This window comes from Tiliqua scincoides, chromosome 5 (assembly GCF_035046505.1).
Source record: "Tiliqua scincoides isolate rTilSci1 chromosome 5, rTilSci1.hap2, whole genome shotgun sequence".
NCBI classification, from domain to species: Eukaryota; Metazoa; Chordata; class Lepidosauria; order Squamata; family Scincidae; genus Tiliqua; species Tiliqua scincoides.
Genome location: NC_089825.1, coordinates 133,935,104 through 133,959,289, shown reverse-complemented (window position 1 = coordinate 133,959,289; position 24,186 = coordinate 133,935,104). Strand labels below are relative to the sequence as shown.

The window sequence follows — 24,186 nt, the reverse complement described above, 5'->3', positions numbered from 1 at the left end:
CATGGTTCAGGATGTGGACTCACCTCCCTGCATTACAATCTCTGAGCATGAACTGGAGGTTGTCCATGACTTTGTGTACCTTGGCTCAACGATCTCCGACACTCATTCTCTCGATGCCGAGCTAAACAGGCGCATCGGTAAAGCAGCTACCACGTTTTCCAGACTCACAAAGAGAGTCTGGTCCAACAAGAAGCTGACGGAACATACCAAGATCCAGGTCTACAGAGCTTGCGTCCTGAGTACACTTCTGTACTGCAGCGAGTCATGGACTCTTTGCCCACAACAGGAGAGGAAACTGAGCGCTTTCCACATGCGCTGCCTCCGACGCATCCTCGGCATCACCTGGCAGGACAAAGTTCCAAACAACACAGTCCTGGAACGTGCTGGAATCCCTAGCATGTATTCGCTGCTGAAACAGAGACGCCTGCGTTGGCTTGGTCATGTCGTGAGAATGGATGATGGCCGGATCCCAAAGGATCTCCTCTATGGAGAACTCATGCAAGGAAAGCGCCCTACAGGTAGACCACAGCTGCGATACAAGGACATCTGCAAGAGGGATCTGAAGGCCTTAGGGATGGACCTCAACAAGTGGGAAACCCTGGCCTCTGAGCGGCCCGCTTGGAGGCAGGCTGTGCAGCATGGCCTTTCCCAGTTTGAAGAGACACTTTGCCAACAGTCTGAGGCTAAGAGGCAAAGAAGGAAGGCCCATAGCCAGGGAGACAGACCAGGGACAGACTGCACTTGCTCCCGGTGTGGAAGGGATTGTCACTCCCGGATTGGCCTTTTCAGCCACACTAGACGCTGTGCCAGAACCACCTTTCAGAGCGCGATACCATAGTCTTTCGAGACTGAAGGTTGCCAATAAATAATAAGCGTGGTTCCGGATTACAGCCTTAAATCCTAGCTGTGCAAACCTATTCTGAGCACTGGATCCCCTCCTTCCTCTCTCTTGCTAACCCCTCTCCTTCTCTTCCACCCCCACTTTCCTCCAGCACACTCCCCCTTTCCCTTCTCCTCTTGGCAACGTGGCAGCAGGCAAGGAAGCCCATCCTTTCCCCTCCTTCCTCCCCTAAGTCCAGATCCCAACACTTTCTCTTCCCTTCCCGAACTTTCCAGATTCCTGATTGGCTTGTAGAGGGGAGCCCCCGCTCCCTGATTGGCGGAACCTCAGCCTGCGCCGCAGCCCGATTGGTTAAAGCGACTGGGGCACTTTCCCACGGGTCCCCGTTGAGAAAACAGGGGTGAAGTAGCGGGAGCTCCAGTTGAGTGGGGTGTCCTTCTCTGGGGGGGGGGGGGGATGGCACCATGTGGAAAGTGGCAGTCGCAGGAAGTGGTCCTTTGGCCAAGGGTGATGATGAAGATGATGGATCAGGAGGAAGGCTGCAGAGTCCTCCCTCCTCCTCTCTCCCAGCTGTAGGGCTGCTCTGGGGTGGAGCCTGAGCCTGGTCCAGCCCCGCAGATCGCGAGAGCTAAAAAACCCAGGCGGGCCCCCAAGTGCCGTCGCTCCGCGTCTGGCTCGTCCGCCCCGTGGAGCGCTGGAGGAGGAGAAGAATGGGCTTCCCAGGAGCCTTGGTCGCCGCCCTGCTGCTGGGCTCTCTGCTGCTGGGCTCAGCTGCCGGCGACGGGGAGCAGGAGGCGGTGGATCCCGGTAGGAGCTGGGCTGCAGGCTGCGATCGGGGCGCAGGGGGGCCAGTGGGGGAGTGGAGTGGGCGCCCCCAGGGAAGGAAGATCCCACCGGAGATCCTGATGGTGCATGAGACACATGCGCTGGCTTAGCGCACGTCCCACTCCAGGAGCATCTTTCTGATGCTCTAAGGCCCGCGGGGGCACTTTGCAGGGAGAAGGGCAGGCTGGCGAGCCCCGCAGGTCAGGCAGGTCGAGGAGCCCCAGCTCTGCAAGGCAGAAGTTCCCAGGCAAAGCCTCTGGCATCTCCAGGTTGGAAAGAGACCTCTCCAGCTCTGGGGACCATGGTGGGACATGCAGACCAGTGGTCTGAGAGCCCAATCCTATGCACATTCTCCTGGGACCAAGCCCCATTGACTGTAATGGGACTTACTTTTGAGTAGATCAGCATAATTAGTTAGGCTGTGTAATTAGTCTTTGGAACTCCTTGCTGCAGGAAGTGGTGATGGCACCTGGATGCCTTTAAGAGGGGATTGGACACATTTCTGGAGGAAAAGTCCATCACAGGTTACAAGTAATGATAGGTATGTGCAAGCTCCTAGTTCTAGAAATATGTGAGGGATGCCATATGTGAGGGGGGCCACCAGGACACAGGTTGTGTCTTGTTGCCTTGTGTGCTCCCTAAGGCATCTGGTGTGCCTCTGGGATACAGGAAGCTGGACTGGATGGGCCTTTGGCCTGATCCAGCACAGCTCTTCTTATGTTCTTATGCATAGGATTGGGCTCTGATTCCTCAAGAAAGCAGCTTCATATGTTCAGGGCAATGTAGCCATGCACTGCTGGGAGAATTGTGCAATTCTGGGTTGGTTTTGGACTCCTGGCAGTGACACTAGTTAGTTCCTAGGGAAGTCTGGAAAGGTTGAGTAGTCACCTGTAGAGCCCCCTTGCAGAGGGGAAATAGGAGGCACTGGAAAGGCATATATAGTTTATATCAGTGTTTCTCAACCAGTGGTACAGGTACCACCAGTGGTACTTGAAGTGGTGTCTGGTGGTACTCGTGGGACCCTTGGACCCCTGCAATCCAGCAGTGAGACCAGGGATGTGACACAACAAGCAGCTATAGGAAGCTTGGCGGGCAGGGTTCCAAATCATGTCTTTCTGCATTCAAAAAAGGTATTCCGTTCACCCCAAACCTCTTAATTGTGTTGATCATGTCACATCTGGCCTCCCAACCCAGAAGTAACTAGTAATGATGTCACTGCCAGTTACTTCTGGTGGTACTTCAGATAAGAGGACCATGTGAAGTGCAGGGGTACAGCAGAGGACAAATGTTGAGAAACACTGGTCTATATAGTGGTCTTCAACCTTTTTTGTGCTACAACCACAATCAATCAATCAATCAATCAAAAACTGAAGTATATTTATGTTTTATTTGTTTATTTAAAAGCTTTTTATTCTGCCTTTCCTCTGCCAAAGCAGATGCCGAAAGCAGCTGGGAACCCATCAGTCTTTGAAAGGTTGCTGTGACCCCCAGAATGAAGCATTGGGTCCCAAATCACAGGCTGAAGAATACTGCTCTATCTAGAGTACCCAATCAGTTGTAGCCTGGGTGCTCTGAAGAGGAGGAATAATTTAGGATAAAATATTCATCTTCCTTTCATTGTCTTAGCTCTCCTTCATGCATAGATTTGGGTGTGTGATGAGGACTGAGAGGAAGGATGGCAGGAAGGGTCAGAATAGGGGAAGAGGCACAAATTGGAGAAGTGGAGGGGGTACAATGGAGAATTGGGAGGGGGGCTTGAGAATTGCAAATTCTGTCATGGGAAATAAATGTAATGGGGGAGCAGATGGTAGTGGGGGGCTATTCATACACCAAAGCATGGTCCTGAGACCATAACAAGGGCCCCACAGGATCAGAACAAAAGGTATGTAGTCCAGAATACAGCTTCTGGGCCTGTGGGAGGCCCACAAGCAGGAAGTGAAGGCAACATTCCTCATTTCCTGTTTGCTCCCACCCCAGCAGTTGATCTTCAGTGATATACTGCCTCTGAAGGTGGAGGTTCCACAGCATTATCATGGCTAATGACCACTGATAGACCTGTTCTCCATGAATTTAGCTAATTCCATCCAAGCCTGCAGCCATGACCACATCTTGTGGCAGTGAATCCCACATGTTGCAGTCACTCCAGAGCCACTTTTGCAGACCCACTCCATGGCAGTGCCTCAGCTAAATCTTGCTCTGGTGTGTGTGTGTGTGTGTGTGTGTGTTCTGGGACATTCACAGTTCCTCTCTCATTGCTTTGAGGAAGCCTCTTTTCCTGCCCTTACTTGGAACTGAGTTGTGAAAGTTGCAGAGTGGGCAATATGCAGGGGGAGAGGGAAAACACATAACTGCAACCCCATCCACACTTACAAATGAATAAGGTCCATTGAATTGAATGGGGCATGCTTCTGAGTAGACACATATATGATTGTGCTGTTAACGCTTCTAAAATGATGTTATGATGAGTTGTGGTGGTGATACTGGTAAGTCAACAGACACTGCCTTGTTGGTGCAGAGCATGGTCCATCTAGTCTGATGGGCAGACAAAAGGAGGCCCTTCCTTACTGTTCTGCCAGATTCCCAGTCCAAGCTCCGCCTGAAGAATTATGCCCACTTCTAGCTAATTAGCTGCCCTTCTTTCCTCAAAAAATGACCCTGTTTCTGCCCTGCTGGACCCAACCACCAGGGTAGCTTGCCTGTTTAACCTACAGAGGTCCTCCTTCCTGCCAGCAGACTCCTGCCACTACAGCAGCTCCTTGGTCCTCAGCAGGTCTTGGGCACAGCGGCCAAACACCAGTCTTAGTGTCTCCAGTAGTTTCTCCTCTAGCAGCTTCCAAAGTCCATTCACACATCAGTCCATTAGCCATCAATTCCTCAGTCCATTAAGCCAGTCTGTCCTTCCTCAAGCTTTCCTCCTTCTGCTACCCACACCAAACTCTCACTTCATCAGGTGCTTTTATGCCTGAGGGCCCTATTGCCTTCAAGTGGCTGCAGCTGTGCAGCACACTCTGCTGGATGCCCGGGCCTTACGCTTAAAGGGGCCACTGCTGATACCACATCTACCTCCTCGCCAGATCTGCCACGATTCCAATACACTCACACAGTGCTTACTTAGCCTGTGGGGATCATTGCCACAAGATATGATGGAGGCCTTTGAATGACTTTCAAGAGGGATTGGACAAAGTCATGGAGGACAGGTCTGTCAATGTCAACTGGTCACAGTGGCTATGCATCACCTCCTGATCAAGCAGCAGTAGCTCTAAATACTAGTTGCAGGGGAGCACTGGTAGGAGAGAAGCCTGCTTTACTCTCCTGCCTGTAGCACCAAATGGCACCTCCTCTCTTTTGCTTTTTTCTCCCCCCCCCCCAATTAAAATCACACCTCAAGTTCTTCTTTGAAATCTCTGGTGCTGCTTCCTTTTCTAAGAGGCAGAGAAGAGAAAAAGCAGTGTGGTTTCATTTCACCTGCCTTTCTCTGCAAGTTGTCCCTGATGGGAGTGCTGGGTCGGTTGCTGCGCTGTTCTGGAGAACTGACCCACACTCTGCTATCTGAAATGATCTGCTTCATTGTAGGGCCAGCCCTGCCTGGACCACCGGTTGAATGCCAATCACATAGTATTGCCAACTTTGATTATAGCTGCATGTATGTCTATCTGAAGACTAGTTTTGAGGGACTGAGCTGACTCTTTACTGACGATGGTCTGCATGCCATTTTGTGCATTACATCTGCTCATAGGATTGAGATGGAGCAGCGCAGCTTCCAGTTGGCTTGGGTTCTCTCCTCTCTTTTACTACCTCCTCAATCGCAGAGTGTTTCGGGCAGCTCTCTAATGAAAAAAGCTGGGAAATGAATACCCCTCCTCTGTCTGTGATTATTTTTACAGAAGTTTCTGGATTGGATTTCAGGTGGCTGGCTACTTCCGGCTTAGTGAAATGTTATCTTGCTTCTAGAGAATGTTCACTGGCTGGGGGGATAGCTGTCTGGTTCAGAATATGGAGCATTATGAATATGGAGTGATCTATGAATAGATCACTGGTAGATGGGAATTTTGTTTCTAGGCTGGCAAGGGTGATTCTTGGCCACTTGATCCAGTGGATCACATTAACTCTCATGTGATTAAGGGGGAACAAAGAACATGACTTGTAACAGCCTTATAGTGAACCCACTAGCAATGACAGTCAATAGAGAATGCAGTGTTTTGTGCTTTGTGTACTGTGTTCCTGGATTGCAGCAAGTTTAATCCTGCTTGTCTGTAATTAGAAGATGATTTAATGTGAGGATGGACAACTAAGGACCACTGTGGTCACTTTCTAATTGCATGGTTTCTCATTTGGTCCCCAGCACGGTTTACAATCTAGAGACATCTCTACTGTAAGCAGCAACTGAGACCTTAGCAGTTTCCCCTTGATGTATCTCTGCTACCTTCTAGTAGCCTCTGTCTGGTTTTCGTGCATTTAAATGCACAGCTAGGGTGCGTTAAAGGAGATCTGTGCAAAACCCTGCAAAGTGGAGAGAGTTAAAGAGCCTTTTCCCTGTGTCTGAATTGCACAGGCGAAAGTGTCGTTATGGACAGGGATCCCTGGAACTAGGGACTGTACCGGGACCAAATTGGGAGAAGACCACAATTGCTGTTCAGCAGGGAGGAGGGCGTTAAGGTTGCCTATATTGTAGTTAACAACCAAAGCTTAATATGACCCTGTGCCATAATGGAGCCCAGATCTGTGCTTATCCGACTGAAGAATATGGAAATCTTTCTGCATAATTTTATAGTGTTAACTCACGCACACAAAGAACATTCACACCCCTTTGATTGCTCAAACACTTTTTTGTTTTGTTCTTTGCTCCTCCAGAAGATCTGTCAGTTGACTTTTAATAATGTTGCTTGTTGACTTTTAATAATGTTGCTTGCCACTGTCTGAGTCTGTCACTCCTCCTGCTGGCCGACTGACCGGTTTTTCTTTTCTGTGTCCAACTCCTCACTTTTGCATACACTGGGCAGTTTGAGAAGAGGCTGGAAGGTTCTAGACTCTGCGCCGACTTGCTGAGTCGAGGCATGAGCCAGACTTTCCAATGTTTGCGAAGTGAAAAATAGTAGCTTGGAAAGTTTGCCAGAGGGTTTCTGTCATTGGTGGCAGCCCAAATGACATCCAAGCGAGGAAAACCCTGCTGAGAAGAGGTTCTGCTTGATGTGTTAAGCCTGGATTCTGTGATGGATGTTTTGGTTGTCTTGGAAAATCCTGATTTGGACCAAATATCTTGCAGCTTCCAGTCCAGTAACATTTTTATTTGAAAATGCTGGAGGAGGAATATAAGAGAGATGGGATGTGGTGACTAGTTTCAAGGAAGAGAGTGGAATTGGAGCTCAAGCATGCATAGATGCCTTCCCCCATTGAACTTGAAAGCTCCAGATGTGAATTCTGGCTGTGGTTATTCAGGGGTGAGAGAATAGCACTCTGCACAATGTCAGAAGCATGCTTATATCTTTACACCAGGGACTCCTCCTGCACTCTGCCCAGGCTTTGCAAAATGCCGCTGAATGCTCCTCTCCTTCAGCCAAAGAAATCTTCCTGTGCAGCTTGGCTCTTTCTGCCAGAGCAGCAGCCCTGGTCCTTTCCCAATGCTACATTCCTGACCAACTGAATGACCCATTGAGAAACGAGAGGCCCTGCCAGTGCCTGGCGCTGTCCAAGGCCATCAGAGCCAAAAGAGAGGATGAACGAGACTCAAAGCTTGTAGATGGCATTTCTTCCGCTGGAGACTCCCCTGAACCACTGCAGAGGCATGGAGCCTGGGAGGCATGCCTGTATTTCAGGAGCAGGCAGCACCCAGGAGCCCAAGATGTGTGGGATAGCAGGGATTGTTCTTATCCCTCTCCTCTGGCCCTACTAATAAATGACCCTACCCCAAACTCCCATGGCACACTTGCAGACCATTTGTGGCACACTAGTGTGCCATAGCACAGTAGTTGGAAATGGCTGCATGAAAAGGTGTTCCCACCCCCGACTTAACTGGTTGTGTCCATTCAGGATTCTACCACTCTCTCTCTCTGTATACTGCAGCCAGAACTTGCAAAGTACCAGTACCTGGTGGATTCTGCCTTGGTTCTGCCTTGGTTCCGTGATGTTGGTATCATAAAGTCCTGTGGTGGTGCCATTGAACCACATCAGCACTTGAGGCCTGTGCATGTGTCCAGTGAGGTCTGTTGCATTGCTGTAGCCTGCAGAACCACTGGCATCTGTTAAATTCGGTTACACTTCTCAAGCCAGAGTGGTTGGAATAAAAAAAAAAAAGCAGGATTCTACAGTAGCAGTTCTGTCCTCCAAGGAAATCAATTTCCTTTGAACAGGGTTGGTCCTGGTACCAGAGGCAGTGGGCTAGATTTGTGCTTTGACTGGTGATGTGCCAGCACCCTCTCCTCCCATTCTCTGGGTTGGAAAAAAAGGGGGAGGGGAGAGTCAAATAGGCAGTGTGAAAGAGACAAGAGTGGTGGACTAGAGCAGCAGACTAGAGCATCAGAAAGTGATCTTCTAGCCTAGCACTCTTCTCTCCTCCATGCTTTCTCTTCTACTATGTCCCCTTTTTCTATATCTTTTATATATCTTTTTACCCCTGGGGGCTGGGGATAAGAATAGGCCCTCAGTTGGGCTGTACTTGTCGTAAGAGGCGACTAAACAGCCACCGGGTAGATGGGACTCGTCAGCCTGGGAAGGCAGCTCATCTGAGAGAAGGAAAACTCTGATCCCAAACCTCCACTGCCTTGTGGCTACATCCAGTTATGGAAAAGGCTTCAGGAGTCAACCTCGAGGCAAAATCCGGAGCCGGAGTCCCTGAAGCAGTTCATGGCTGAACACAGTCACGTTCTGGCAACTCCTGCGATGCTGCTGGAACCAACCGTATTGGCCTCTGCCTTTCCATTGGACCATTTCAGCGACGTGGAGAGGGGGGATTTGCTGCATGGGTAACAGCCTATCCTCCATACCTGCTTTACCCGGGCTTCGCGCACTGGAGAGGACACTGTTCCAGAACCACCATTCAGAGCGTGACACCATAGTCTTCCGAGACTGAAGGATGCCAACAATGATGTCCCCTTTTCCAATCCAGGGAGGAGGAGCAGTGAATGAGCAGATCAGACCAGATGGGTGCATCTGTTTCCTGCCTGAGGTGACTGCCTTGGTCAGGATAGAGGCCCTGCCTTTTAAGTAGGAGCAGGTGGTTGTGCCCATCTCTTGTTCATGCAACATCATTCACCTTAACCATGCTCTCTGCTGAGATTCTGTGATGATACAAAGTGACTTCCTTTTCTTTCTCTCCCCCCCCCCCATAGTCTCGGTTTATGCCTGCAAACTGTAGAACATAGCTCCCCAATAGAGGCTGTAAGCACAAAGCCAATTAAAGGGGTGGTGGGATAAGAGGTCTTTTCCTCAAAGAGTTCCGTTTGTGTGTTCTGACTCACTACCTTCAACAGCCCTGAAACCCCAGGATAGAATGCTGGATCCAAGCCTTCTTACAGGGAGAACGTTCTGGAAACAAAGAAAACTAAATGGCCCCAGCAGAATTACTGTCATTTCAGCCAGCGCCACAGCTGCAGGCACATGTATACACAGACAAAGAGGATTTGTTGTCTAGAAATTGATTGGGTCCACATAATCGGTTTGCTGGAAGGGAGAAGGATCACTTTGATTTTCTCTTTCACTGCCCTTCTGTTGCAATCCTCTCCACTTGTAGATTGTGCTGACCCATGGAAGGGGAAGTGAGCACAAATGAGACGGTTGCTTTCGCTACTTGTGATGCAGGCGCTGCTGTTTTTGGACCTCTTCTCTGCTTGCACAGCAATGGTTACGTGCAATTCATGGCCCAGTCTCAATCCAGAGCGTACAGTCTCTTTGCTCCTGCTGACAGGGATCCTGGCACTGTGTTCCTCCTCCATGCTCCCCCTGCTCCCCTGTTGGCCCCCTGTGTCTCTCTCCCCAACAAAATAAAAGACCCTCCTTTTCAGTTCATGCAGCAGCTGCTTGCCCCAGGGATGAAGACGTATCCTTTAATCACCTGAGCTCTTGGAATGTGGCATGGATGGGAAGGTAGATGCTGTGAGATTGCATTCAGGCTGTAGACTGGAAGGGGATCTGAATATGGATTGGACTCTGTTGATGTGTGGATTGCTTGCAGTAGGTCAGCAAGGCTTTCTGACTTCCAAGAGTTTAAGCAGTAGAAGATTTTTTTAAAATCTCTGCCATGGTAGAACGTTTTTCTCTTGGTTCATCTCAGCCTCCACCTTCCTCTCCTGAAAGACTAAAATATTAACTGGATGCATTTGACCTGGCCTTTGTGCAGCTCTGCTGACCAGTGTTAGACTCTGTAGTAACTCTGAACTGTAGTATCTCTGATGTACATGCAGGTCATCCCAGTATATGTGACTCAGGGAGTGTGGTTTAAAAAGTGACCCTGCCAGCATTTTGTATTTGGCTTGAGTTGGTGGTCTTCAGGGGTTTAGGGGGGGAAAAAACTCAAAAGATTCTACAAGCTTGAAGTCTGCACACCCCTCCTCTAGGCCAGAGGTAGACAAGCTATGGCCTGCAGGCTGGATCCAGTCCACCACCCGAAATCATCTGGCCCAAAAGGAGATCCATCCAGCCCACAAGGGTCCTAAAAAGAATTCAAGCTTGTAATTCTGTCTCTGTAAGGTTTAACAGTATAAGCAGACCAAGGGAAAAGCTTCCTCTGAGCATCATTCTTTTCCTAGGCATGTCTCTCTCTCTCTCTCTCTCTCTCTCTCTCTCTCTCTCTCTCTGTTTTTCTTAGCTCTGTGGCCTAATCGGGAACTTCACACATGTGTTGCATGCATTCTTACTATGGACAGACCCAATGCCCCTCTGCGGAAAAAGGGGGCATCTTCTTCCTTCTCTAGGAAGCCCTGCTCCTCAGCCCTGCTCTAGGCAATGTGGGAATGGGGAGGTGGGGGGAATTTGCAGAGCGATTGCCATAGAATTGCAGCAAGAACGCAGACTGTGAACCTGGAGATGAAAATCCATTTACACCCATTCAGTATAAAAGTCAAGCTGTTAGTGCTTGACTGATGGGAGAAAAGGTAGGGGAACACTTAAGGCAATCTATAAGCCACACATTCATTGACATCCCACCTACCTCTTTTCCCAGTTTTTGCACTATCACACCCTCTTGTGTAACTACTATCTAAAAATAGTGACTAAGGTTGCCAACTCAAAAATAATGGGGCTTGGTCCCCTACAGTCCCCCACAGTTCATGGTTGAAATGCATTAGCTGAGAATGAATTCTGATTTCAGTTTCAATGCATTCAGAATCATTGAATTCTGATTCATGGTGTCCAAAGACTTAAATTTGTGGAGATACAAAACATTTCAGATATGTTGGTTGTGCCATCCGTTTTATCAGCCCTGGGCATCTCAAGGGCTATGAAAAAGCAGCTGAAATTCTTTGGTACTAATAAAAAATCTGTAGCACCAGGATCCAGTGGCATTTCTTTGCCACAAGAAGTAGTTATGGCATCTTGCCTGAATGCCTTTAAGAAGGGATTGGACAAATTTCTGGAGGAGAAGTTCATTACAGGTTACAAGTTATAGTAGGGATGTGCAAGTTCTTGGTTTTAGAAGCAAGCTGCCTCTGATTGCCAGATGCAGGGGAGGGCACCAGGACGCAGGTTGTGCCTGTTGTCTTGTGTGCTCCCTGGGGCATTTGGTGGGCCTCTGTGAGATACAGGAAGCTGGACTAGATGGGCCTTTGGCCTGATCCAGCGGGGCTCTTCTTATGTTCTTATGCAGGCCGCACCAGGTGACATGCCCAGGGGAGGACACTACTACTGGCCAAAATTTTTAAAGTCTTGGTATTTTCGGATACCATCATGTTATATATCACTCGATGCGTAATTTCATGTAGAATGCAATGAAATGAGCCATGTTGAAATATCTTTATTATATCAAAAGTTGTAGCCCAAAAATCAGCAGGCAGGGCAATGGTGCATCACCGCGCCCACCACCTGGGGCGTTGCCCGTTCACTGCGTGGGAGTGACGTGCTGGCCTCCCGCGCCGGGTGGCGCAAACTGCAGTGGCGCCACTGCCTGGATCTTTGGGATTTTTACAGTCTTTTTATCCTGGTCCCAACACCAGAGAAGGGAACATGTAGCTCTCATGTTTCTGGACACTTCTGATTTCAGTTCTTGAGACTTATGTTGGTTTTTGTTTTCTCTCTCTCTCTCTTTAGGGAAACTGCTTGTATTGACAGCTGCCACCGATGAGACCGAAGGGTACCAGCGCTTTATCCGAACGGCCAAATACTTCAATTACACTGTCAAGGTACGTTGGCTTGACTTCCCAAACCACATCCGAGACGCTCAAAAATATCCACTCCTTTCTATTTTATTTCTTTAAAAAATAGGAAGAAAATAGCCAAACTTTATTGAAGCTGGATTTATCTCTGGAAACTTATAGCTACAGGGGAGTAGTTGTATATTTTGCTGCAAAGATGAGGATTTTTAATGGCATCATTATTTGAGGAATCCTTGTAGAAACAGCTTTCCAATCATTTTCTCCAAAGAGATACTTTCTTTCCAAGGAATTGAATTGGGGTGAAATATTCATTTTTAAAAACAGTTTCCATACCTGCCTTATCTGTTGCCTTTCTCTCCTTCAGACTCTTGGCCTAGGAGAAAACTGGAGAGGTGGGGATGTGGCCCGGACAGTTGGTGGAGGGCAGAAGGTCCGTTGGCTGAAGGCTGAAATGAAGAAGCATGCCTCGGAGGAGGACCTAATTGTCATGTTCGTGGACAGGTGAGATTCATAGTTGGAACTAGCAAGACTGGTGGTTAGCTGTGTATCTGGAATGCTTTGTGGTGGAACCTTGCCAGTACCAATTCCGTAACCTCAGAGTATACCACCACTTGGCTTCTCCGTGGGAAGTTTATATGTGCCTATCAGGGAGATGTCTTGCTGTTCTCCTGAGCCTAGAGAAGATCAGAAACTCTTTCTCTCACAGCCCTGGCTTCAGAGACATCTAGAAGCCTTCCAAGCATCTCATATGGTCAGTTCCACATCAGGGAGAGGCGCAGCTCTACTCTAGTCTGGGGAAAAAAGCAGGGACTCTTCCTAATGTTGTGCTGCATCTTGGTGTGGCTTCTCCCTGTCTTGAGTATCTTTGAGACTTGGCATTAAAGAGACAAGATGAGCTCTCCCCACCCCAGCTCAGGGCACATACTGCTTGAACTTCATAAAATGTTCATGGGGTCCTCGGCAGAATGTCTACAGGGTTGGCGACTGGGCAATTCCGTTACACAGGAGTGAACATTGTCTACCTGTAGAGATGAAATGTCTTTTGGTGCAGTAAGCCAAGCTCTCTCTCTCTCTCTCTGTATTCTTTCTTCCTTCCCAGCTATGATGTGCTACTGGCTGGCAGCCCCATCGAACTCCTCTGGAAGTTTCTACAGTTCAAGAGCAAACTGGTCTTTTCAGCAGAAAGCTTCTGCTGGCCAGAGTGGTCACTGGCAGAGAAGTACCCTCCAGTGGCCATAGGCAAGCGCTTCCTCAACTCTGGAGGTAAGCCTCCATTGTGGGGGGAAAAGTGCTTTTCTAAGGCCTCCCAGATGCACTTTCTAAGTGCCTTTCTAAGACCTTCCAGATACAGCTGGCACTTCAGTCCTGTCTGAGTGGTATAACTATAGCCATGTGCGCTGAAAGCATGTGGATGTGAAAAGATGCAGTGCACTAGATCCCAGATTATGGGTTCGTGGCATTTGAAAATATCTGCTTTAATCTCCTTTTTCAAAAAGTTCCCAGTCCTTGCAACTACAAGAGATAACTTGGGGGGGGGGGGAATCAATGTGTGCTCTCCAAACTACCACAAAACCTAAAACAGCCCCTCTCTCTTCCAGGTTTTATAGGCTATGCCCCCACCATCAATCGCATCGTCCAGCTCTGGAAGTACAAGGATGATGATGATGACCAGCTTTTCTACACACGTATTTACTTGGATCCGGCCTTACGGGTAAGTTTCTTGAAGCAGTCGAAATGGGAGGTGATGGATTGGGGCAGAGGCAGCTCTTTCTCCCCAGACTCGATCGTAAACATTCAGTTAGGGGCTGAAAAACTGAAACTGAAAAACATTCAGTTTTTTTCTTTGACAAAAAAGCAGGAAATGCCTTCAATAAAAATACAAACACTAGAAAAAGATCAATAAAGAATACAGGGGACAATTCATGACAAAATTTCTAGCCCAACAAATCTCTCCAAAAAGACTGGTGTTGGCATAGGAGTTTGTGGGCACAAAGATGTGTTTATATACATAAGTGGAAACTAAATTGTATAAAATGCCTGGAGTTTGCGTAGTGCTCTAGATAGGTGCATTTTGTGGTTTGTTCCCTGCTAATGCAATTTGCCAGACTTTTTCAAATCAATGTCCACATAGAGAAATGAGTCATCTTTCCAAGGCAGTGCTATCTTGAACCTGGCTGCAATCTAAAGAAACAAGATCAAATCCTTATGGAGGGCATAAGAGAAGGGACACTTTGGGGGCAGGTGGCATTAATACACTTGCTTGTTTAAAAAAATATGACCCCCATAAATGGAAAGATGACCCACAAATGAAGCGCCCTACATTGCACGGGCAGAGGGGAAGCCCTGAAATCACTGTTTTCCTCCTGATCTACCCCTATACCAGGGTACTAATCAGTAGACTCCACTGTCACTACAAAGACAAAGTCAAGCAGAGCCAGACTTTTTGACAGCCTCCATTCCAGTTGCATGGAAAATTTCTCTAGCATTTAACCAATAGCATGTAGTCAGGGGTCCAGGAGGACTGAGGCAAGTCTCTGACTGAGTTCAACCAACTTCAGGCAGGCAAAGAGTTAAATTTAAAAAGAGTTTATTCAAAATACAGAAAGAAGGGATAATACAAAGGAAAGAATAAAACAAGCAGACTCCGAAAATGGCTTGTAGGATAGAAGTGCCCCCAAAAAAGTACAAGCAGGACACTATTGGCCAACTTAAAAGCTAACACAGTGGTTTTCAAACTGTGGGTCTTGACCCACCAGTGCCTGATATTTGGTGGGTCTCGAAAAGGACTGCCAAGCCATAAAAAGGCAGCAGCAGCAGGCCTTTGGCAGACTGAGCACAAGGCCTGCTGGGGACCCAGAAGCCATGGCCAATGAAATGGTAAAATAAATTGTAGGCCAGTGCCGACTTTGGCACCACAAGGCATTCTGGGGCACTACCCAGAAGCTGCAATGCATTTTGGGGCGCTACTTAGTCACCACAACCCACCAAGTGGGTCATGGTACTAAAAAGTTTAGGAGCCATGACCTAACACATCTTAAATCTCACTGTTTCCTATCTATTGTCACAATTTTTCATTAAGAAGTCCATTACATCTCTCTGATCCCCAGGGAGGGAGGTGAGAATTTGACCACAGGCAGATGAGTTCTCTGAAGGAGCCAAGCATCCTTGGGCTTGGCCTTTAAGAAACTTGGGTCTGCTTATGGCATTGTCCTGTCAGATTAGGTGTTTAATTACCTGCATCCTACCTGCCTTTTTACCTGGTCACATAGTCTTGGATGCCCAGCTGGCTGATGCAGATGGCCTGGCTGGGGACCTGTTGTTCTTAGAAAACCAAGCTAAGAAGTCAGAGTATACATCAGCCTGTCTGCTTGACCTTGTGGCCTTTCTGCAGTGGTGCAGCTTTCAGAGTGTCTTGGGGGAGTCCCTTTCTGATGAACCCTGATGCTGGGGTTTTCCTTACAGGTAACACATGGGGGGAAGGGAGCAAGGAGACACCCCACCCCAATATAAATTAGAAACACCCTTTGAAGGTTAACTTGCTTTCAGTGAACCATCTATGAACATTTTAGCAAACATTCTCTAACAGTATGGAGATGGAGCTGAAGGATACCTTGTTCTAAACCAGGGGTGTCAAACTCGTTTCATACAGAGGGCCAAAGTTAGCATTCAGGGCTCCAACTGAGGGCCGGAAGTGACATCATTAAGCAGCTAATGGCCAGAAATCAGACCCTGTTCTCATATAGAACTCATTAACTGCAAGTGACAGAAGAGAAAGTATGCAAATCTTGATCATGTTTCAAGATTTGGGAAAGCCCAATTTTGATGTGGGATGCCATTTCAGCCTCAGTAGCTGAGAGCCTGAGGACTTAATAAAAAGCTTCCGGGGGCCGTCTCTGGCCCCAGGGCCTTATGTTTGACACCCCTGTTCTAAACTCTTTGTCAGACCTGCAATGGAAACTCTGTTTCCAAGTCTCATTGCCTAACTATTCCCAGACCTAAATTTGAGTCATATTGCCTGCAAGCAGCCTGGGATTGGAAGGCAGGAAATTATGTAGGCATGCAAAATACAAACAGAGTGTGTTCGTGTGTGCTATAGAATGCTGCTTTCCTCCTGGTCTACATTCTGGTGGTATCTACAGATACTTTGGCCGGAGTATTAAATGTACTGAAGAACGGGTGGGAGGGGATAGTGGGTGTGTCTGGGGAATGTGTCCTGAGACCCTCACTGTCTCTGTAGGAGAAGCATGGCATCACTCTAGATCACAAGTCCAGAATCTTCCAGAACCTGAATGGCGCCATTGGTGAGTGTCTGGTGTATTTTATGATTGTGTTCCAGATGTATGCTAATGGCATGGGCAGGAGAAGTGTTGTTAGCAAGTTGATAAGGGTAGTTGGGTCATAGATTGGGAGGTCATTTTGACTCCATCATCCAGTATGCCCTTCATTCTCTCTTCGCTGCCTCTCCTGTTTGCATCGTCAAACTTGGACTGAGCCAAGCTGCAGATTTTGATTATTGCCATTGTTTTGTGAGTGCCTTGCTAGTGAAATCAACATGTTGGAATGGCCCCCAGGGGTGCTTCCGGAAGCGAAGATTCTGTTTGTTCCGTTTCCCCCATTTCTTGTTGGTGTGTTGGATCCAGTTTTGTTTTCATCCTGGCTCCTTCTTGCCTGATAGATGAGGTGGTTCTGAAATTTGAGGAGTCTCGAGTTCGGGCCCGGAATGTCGCTTATGACACTCTTCCTGTTGTGATCCATGGCAATGGCCCCACTAAGGTAAGTCTCTTCCTCTAGCAGTAAGGGAACATGGTGGAGAGGGGACCTAGACTCCCAGTACACATACCTTGCACTCGGCTTCCCCCAAGCACTCTCAAGGTTCTCAAGGGGAAAAGAGACTGTCTGCCCCAGCATGCTTCAGGAAAGTTCACTGTTGCCAGGAAGGAACAACAAAAATGTTGGGAGCCCAATTGGGAGTCCAGTTTCTGAGGTTTCCTCAGCACAATTTATGCAGTCTCTCAATCCAGCAACAAAACACGCAACCTCTCAATCCAGCAGTCTCTTTTTATGGGGCTCTAAGAGTGATTGACGGCCCAATCTTATCCTTCCCCCCCTTCCCACTGGTGCAGCTGCACCAAAAGGCATGCAGTATATCCATTGGGGGGCAGGGAGGGGCAAATCTTGGTGGGGAGGAGGGAGGAACAGAGGGTAGGGAGCAGTGGCGCCACTAGGGTTTGCATCACCCAGTGCGGGAGGCCTGCGCGTCACCCCATGTAGTTGGCGGGGCAACGCCCCAGGTGGTGGGCATGGTGATGTACCATTGCCCCGCCTCCACCGGTTTTTTGGCTGTACCTTTTGTTAGAACACAGATATTTCAATGTGGTTTGTTTCATTGCATTCTGCATGAAATTACGCATTGATTGATATATAACATGATGGTCTTATTCCTCCAGATTCTGATTTTAGTGATGTTGAAAACTTGTAGTCTCTCTCTCTCTCTCTCACACACACACACTCACACTCACACTCACACACGTGTCAACTTACTAACACCTTATTGCAGCAGTTCTCAAACTTTTAGCACTGGGACCCACTTTTTAGAATGACAATCTGTCCAGGACCCATTGGAAGTGATGTCATGGCCAGAAGTGACATCATCAAGCAAATTAAAATAAATAATTATAAATAATTAAATTAAAATAAAATAATTAAATAAGGGGAAGCCAGTCCTGTTCCACCAAGTGAATCTAATCTGAAGTAAGTCCCATAGTGGTCAATGGGGCTTACTCTCATGAAAGTGTGGGTAGGATTGCAGCCTGTGAGCCCAAGCCTATGCATGTCTACTCTGAAGAAAGTCCCATAGTGGTCAATGGTGCTTACTCTGTAGTCTGCCTGCAATAACAACCCTCCCAAAAATCAGTGAGATTTCCAGCCCTTCCCAGTGCCCAGTTTAAAGTTCTTCTATTTCAGGCACATCAGAATAAAGACCTGCCTGGCTTTGCAAATGCAAAATAGAAAACTTTCCCCTTATCATTCAAGCCTCTTTTTTGTTCTTTTTTTTTTTTGGGGGGGGGGGCTGCCTTCTAGAGAAGCTCCATCGGATCAGGACCCTTCTGGTGCCCTCACATTCCCCTTTGCCTGGCCTGACCACCAACCAAAGCACATCTACCTACTCACAAGTAAATGCGACTATGAGGTTGCTTTGCTTTCCATAGAGTTCAATAGGGCAACTGGGAGGGAGGAACCTCCTTCTCCGGTGTTTTTGGGGGCTGCACTCATTGGATGAGGACCATTCTGATGTCCTTGGAGCCTCTCAGCCTGCCTCAACTAAGGCAAGTTCACCTACTTGCGAGTAAATGCGGACACGTGCCTTCGTTTTGGGCTCAGGCTCTGACTCGCAGCTGGGGGGAGCTTCTCAGGTGTTTTTTGAGGGCTGCATTCATTGGATTGGGACCATTGTGGTGTCACTGTATTCCCCTCAGCCTGCCCTTTCCAAAGGACTATGGCAAGTCTGCCTACTCGCTGGTAAACATGCGATACGGCTCGCTTTCACTTTCCATAGGGCTCCGTGCATTTTTTCCTTCCAGTTTTTTGCCCATAACTTTTGATCGAAAGGAGCTATTTCAATTCCGTTTTTTGCACTGCACTCTGCTGGCCATTCTGCATCCAACGGTGTATGGCATGATGTGGTAGCGCCTAACCCTGCGATGTTAGCGCATCACCCCCAGGGCACATCACCTGGTGTGGCCCGCACCCCCCTAGTGATGCCAGTGGTAGGGAGGCTATGGGAGGGGGTGGATGTGGTGATGATGGAATATGCCAGATCCTATCTCCTCTGGCAGCAGCCTTCCTGCCCCCACTTCTGGACTTGCACCTGAAAATTGTTGGCGTAGGCCTTGGGAGACCCACTGCGGAACAGGAATCTTATGAAAGGGTTAGGAGACTCCCAATTTTTCCTTTATCTGTCAAAGCAAGGCGTTCAGGGTCAAGTTAAGTGAAGTTTAGTGTCCCCATGACTGGAAAAATTAGGAAAAAATGTAAGAGGATCTGAGGAAGTGGGGGGGGGGGTGGTTCGGGGCTTCCATCCTGATTTCTATCTTTACTAATCTGCCTTCTGCCTTCTCTTTGTAGTTGCAGCTGAACTACCTGGGGAATTACATCCCTAATGTCTGGACGTACACAGGGGGCTGTGAGGTGTGCGATGAAGGGATCTTGGATTTGTCAAACCTGGTGGTACGTTGGGAGAAGGTGAAAAGGTTTGGAAGCATTAGCTTAGCTGTGCAGCTGGGGTGCTGGGAGGGTTGGAGGGAGAGGAGCCTGCACCACCTGGCTTTTGGGGGATCTGTAAGGGTACTTTGTGGTGGTTGCACTTATCCTCCCTCTGGCCTCTTTCTTTGATAGGATGAGTCATATCCACGTGTGCTGCTTGCTGTCTTCATTGAACAGCCAACACCCTTCCTGCCTCAGTTCCTGAACCGGCTCTTGACCTTGGACTACCCTTACTTCCGTCTTAGTCTCTTCATCCACAACCGTGTAAGTCAGTGGTTCCCAAACATACCTGGGTCATGATGCCCCCACAGCCTTTCCGTCTCGGCTGGGCTCTGCCATCTGGGATCCCACAAGATTCAAGATGGCAGTACCCAAATCTCATGGAATTTCTTGAGATCCAAGATGGCAGTGCCTGGGGGAACAGGTCAGAGGGGCCACTGGAGACAACCTGGTGCTCCTGTGAGTATGCTGCTATGCCCTAAGGCATTGCAGTGCACACTTTGGGAACTCTTGGTATAAGTGGTTCTCCCATGCCAGACCATTGGCCATCTGGGCTATACGGAATGTGGTACTAGATCCTGTTGTGAGATCTGAAGATAGATGGATGGGGTAGGCCTCAAACTTTCTCATCTTTCATTTCTTCCCGAAATGATGTGACTGCTTCATCAAGGCCATGATTCAAATACATCTAGGTGCAAGAAGAGAATTTCTATATGAGCCACACGCACACATGCTGAACAGTTGGCCAGTTGGTGCCATCAGCTTGGACTGGAGTCCCATCCTCCCAGGATTGTGTGCCTGTTGCCATGTCTCCTTTCATGTGCAGTTAGAGGCACAGGACCCCCAGTTCCATCTGATATCTGGCAAGCCTTGCCTACCAAGGGAAACTGAGCGTGTCTGATGTTTTGCCAGGAGGTGTACCATGAGCCGCACATCCAAGCTGAATGGGAGCAGCTTCGCGAAGCGTTTGACAGCATAAAGCTTGTGGGACCTGAGGAGGAGCTGAGCGAGGGGGAGGCAAGAGATATGGCCATGTAAGGAAAAGTGGGTTTTGTATGTGTGTGGGAGGCTGTTGGTTTGGGCACAATTTTTTTTTTTTGTCCAGCAGGCTCCTGTTCTTAACAGACACGTGACAGACAGAAATTCAGTAGCTGAAGCTTTCCCTACTGTTGCAGAGAGCAGACATAGCATAGCACAGCTATTTTTCAACCAGTGTGCATGGCACATTGGTGTGCCACGAAAGGTGTTTGGAGGGGGCTGGTGTGCCATGGGAGTTTAGAGCACAGTGGATGAAAATAGCTGAAAAATTCTTCCGTGTTCTGTGGCTCTGTTTCTAGGACAACTCTCTGTAGTAATGTCTGCCCCATTCCTTTGCCAACAAAGTGCAGATACATTATTGCTGCGACTCGTATTAGGTTGGGTTGAAATACACTTCTGAGTCCTGTCTACAAAAGTCCTGAAAAGTAAGCCAGTCTGGTATACAGGTTAGGATGATGGACTTGGACCAGAGAGATCTGAGTTCAAACTGCTTTTTGGCCATGATGCTCACTGGGTAATCTTAGGCCTGTTGCTAACTTCCAGCCCGACTTGCCTCATGCAGTTGTTGTGTAGATAAGCTCAGAGGGAGTGCTGGTCTTCAGCTAGTGCAGAATGCAACTTCAGTAACTGGTGGGGACCAGTATTCCCATATAATCCTGATTTTTGAAACATCTGTGCTGCCTATCAGTACATTTCCTTGTTCAACTTCAACAACTTCCTTGTTCAAGTGCAAGCTCTTGATGCTCAAGCCCTAGAAATCTTGACTCCTGATGATTTTGGGGAACAGCCCTTCCTATTTGAGCCCACTGCCCCAGTATTTCAGATCTTCTGATATGGCCCAGCTCCAAATTTCATCTTATCAGTTAGCCTTTGAGAGTAGACTTCTACGTTCCTTGCTCCATATTGTGTTTGGTGAACTGTTTTTTAATGTAGGCTGCCATTTATCATAAGCTGCTTTGATATGCTGATGAAAGGTGGAGTTCTAACCCTTTTCCCTTCCCTACGTTTGGGACAGGGATCTCTGCCGGCAGGACCCGACCTGTGACTATTATTTTAGCTTGGATGCCGACGTGGTAGTGACCAATCCAGAGATCCTACTGATACTCATCCAGGAGAACAAGTGAGAAGTGCTTCCTGCTTAAATGTTCCTTCCAGTTCTGCTTTCCTCTTTTCACTCACATTTTCACTCACTTTTGCATCTTGCTTTCTTCTCTCCCCCCCCCCCCCCAATCTCAGGAAGGTGATTGCTCCCATGGTGTCCCGGCATGGCAAGCTCTGGTCCAACTTCTGGGGAGCCCTGAGCCCGGATGAATATTATGCCCGCTCGGAGGACTACGTGGAGCTGGTGCAAGGCAAAAGAATGTGAGTTGCAGTTATAGGCTGGGCATGGAGGAGGTTTCTCTGTGCCTACAGTGTTTCTATACAGCTGTCAGCTTCTGACCTAGAAGAGGGTTCTGATGCCTTGAATAAGTCTGACTAATGTTTGGGGGGCTGGTATGGTTTGGGGGGCTGGTTCCTTCTCTGCCCTTGTTCATTGTGTGGCAATATAAAGGGACATCCTGTCCTTAACCATACCTGTGTGGTGAAGCTGTTTTTAAAGTACCAGTTTGTGTTGACCACCCTAGATTCCAGGGGCATAAGGCAGGCTCAGACCTGCCTCTCCCAGCCAGGCTGGACATTATGCTGGGAGGTCTCCTGTTTCTGTGGAATGGTATCTTTGCTGTCAGCCAATTCCTATATTCACCTGCATCTCCTTCGGCCTTCTTTATCTGGAAGAAGGAGCCTGACAGCTGGACTGTCTTGCCACTGTCAGGGATGCGAAGAGACTGCTATCCCCATTCCCAAGCAACAAGACATATCCCAAATTACATTGTACTTTCATAAACTGCTTTAGGAGTCTATCTTGGCTGATGAGAGTGGCACGTGGTAGTGGCACATGGTACCACTACCGTGTGTTGTGTATTCCTTTTGATCTCCCATTCAGCTGTCTCAACCATGAACAAAGCCTGGTTGAACCAGTCTTCTCTAATGAGAAACTCTCCCCCTAGTCCAGTTTCAGGTAACGGCTAACCAAAGTCTTCCAATTCAGAAACCATGCACTTCTGAACACCAGCTGGCCACTGTTGGACTTCCTGGGCCTTGGGGCTGACTCATGGAGTTCTCTTCAGTTCTGTCTCCCTTTAGAATCTCTCCTTTGTGTCGCTTAAGGTTCTCCTGATCTTTTTCTCTGCTGCAGCGGGGTGTGGAATGTCCCCTATATCTCTCAGGCCTACCTGATTCGTGGGGAGACGTTGCGCAATGAGCTGCCCCAAAGGAGCATCTTCACCTTGGAAGACACGGACCCTGATATGGCCTTTTGCAAGAGTGTGCGGGAGAAGGTGAGAAATTTTGCCTCCCTATGAGCCCCTTTCATTTTGACACCTGTGTGAACTTAAAAGTAAAAGCCCACATCCTTGATCCAAGTGTACTTGTAATTCAGTGCATTTGCTTGCATATTTAGCAATTTATTTTACTTCTAGTAGTAATGGAAAAGGTAAAGGTCTATGTAGGCCAGGTCATAAAGCACTGCCCCCATTTGGGGGATTCACCAGCTATTTCCTTTGCAGATATTTCAAGCCTAAGGGTTAGTAATCTACTTTTAATAAATGAAAACGTATTTTCTAGAGCAGAGTTTTGCAAACTGTGGGTTGGGACCCATTAGATGGGTTGCAAGCCAGTTTTAGATGGGTCCCCATTCATTTTAACGTGTATTTTATTTTTAATGTATTAGCCTTGATGCTATCATGGAGTGCAACTGCATCTGGGGAAATGTTACAGATCTGTACATTTAACTACAGATCTACGTATACGTATACTACTATGTATATGCCTTTAACAATGATAGTCAATGGGACTTACTCCCTTTGGGTAATTGTGGGTAAGATTGCAACCTTTGGGATGTTTGGAGAACATTGGGATGTTTTTTAAACAGATCAGCAACTGCTTGGGAGGGTTAGGAGGGTTCTTTATTTTAAATTTTTAAACTTATTATAAACATTTACTTACTTGATTTGATTTTGTTGTATGTCACTTCCAGCCATGACATCACTTCCAGGTTAATGACATCATTTCCCGACATACTGTCATTCTAAAAAGTGGGTCCCAGTGCTAAAAAGTTTGAGAGCCACTGCTCTAGAGAGCTTTAAGTTCTGTTTGCAATAACAAAATGCTACAGTCTCACAGATATTCACAGTCATTCTAAGCCCAGTGGGGCTTTTTTGTGGGAGGGGAAACCAGCTCTGGGATCGCTCAATATGTGCTGTAGAGCAGTGATTTTCAACCTTTTTTGTCTCATGGCACACTGAGAAGGTACTAAAATTGTCAAGGCACACCATCGGTTTTTGGACAATTGACAAGGCACACCTTGTTGTTGTTGGTCGGCTCATATCCCCAATGGTCCTATTAATAAATGACCCTCCACCATACTCCCACGGCACACCCGGGGACTATTCGCAGCACACCAGTGTGCCATGGCACAGTGGTTAAAACGCTGCTCTAGAGTGTGTATGCATGTGCAGGGTGTTTTTTTTGTGTTTTTCCTTCTCTCAGTCCAGTCTGGGCATCTTCTCCTTTTCAGGGCATCTTTCTCCACATCAGCAATCGGGATGAGTTTGGGCGCCTTCTATCCACGGCCAGGTACAACATGTCCCACCTACATCCTGAGCTGTGGCAAATTATGGAGAATCCCCTGGTGAGTGGCAGCTAGGCTTGTGTCCTGGGCGATCCCGAGATGTACTGGGGTGTGACTGTACACACAACCCTCTGCCCCCTTCTCCACCACTATGCAGCTGATTTTGGTTGCTGCTTGACTGCCGTGTTCTCTAGCACATAATGTGCTATTCAGATCCTGTTACTAAATTGGAGAAAGTGTTGACTTTC

At 47.9% G+C, this 24,186-nt stretch overlaps 1 protein-coding gene across 1 annotated transcript in view; it reads left to right on the top strand.

Moving 5' to 3' along the window:
• The first annotated feature begins 1,333 nt into the window (after positions 1-1,333).
• Positions 1,334-24,186, top strand: part of PLOD3 (procollagen-lysine,2-oxoglutarate 5-dioxygenase 3) — a 29,205-nt gene continuing 6,352 nt past the window's right edge. Inside the window, exons 1-14 of the mRNA XM_066626976.1 lie at positions 1,334-1,648; positions 11,903-11,994; positions 12,332-12,468; positions 13,067-13,230; positions 13,566-13,678; positions 16,205-16,268; positions 16,643-16,740; positions 19,093-19,194; positions 19,363-19,494; positions 20,143-20,264; positions 21,284-21,388; positions 21,505-21,630; positions 22,505-22,646; positions 23,885-23,998. Coding sequence (XP_066483073.1) covers positions 1,552-1,648; positions 11,903-11,994; positions 12,332-12,468; positions 13,067-13,230; positions 13,566-13,678; positions 16,205-16,268; positions 16,643-16,740; positions 19,093-19,194; positions 19,363-19,494; positions 20,143-20,264; positions 21,284-21,388; positions 21,505-21,630; positions 22,505-22,646; positions 23,885-23,998 — 1,608 coding nt within the window. The 5' untranslated portion in view covers positions 1,334-1,551. The remainder of the gene's footprint in view (positions 1,649-11,902; positions 11,995-12,331; positions 12,469-13,066; positions 13,231-13,565; positions 13,679-16,204; positions 16,269-16,642; positions 16,741-19,092; positions 19,195-19,362; positions 19,495-20,142; positions 20,265-21,283; positions 21,389-21,504; positions 21,631-22,504; positions 22,647-23,884; positions 23,999-24,186) is intronic.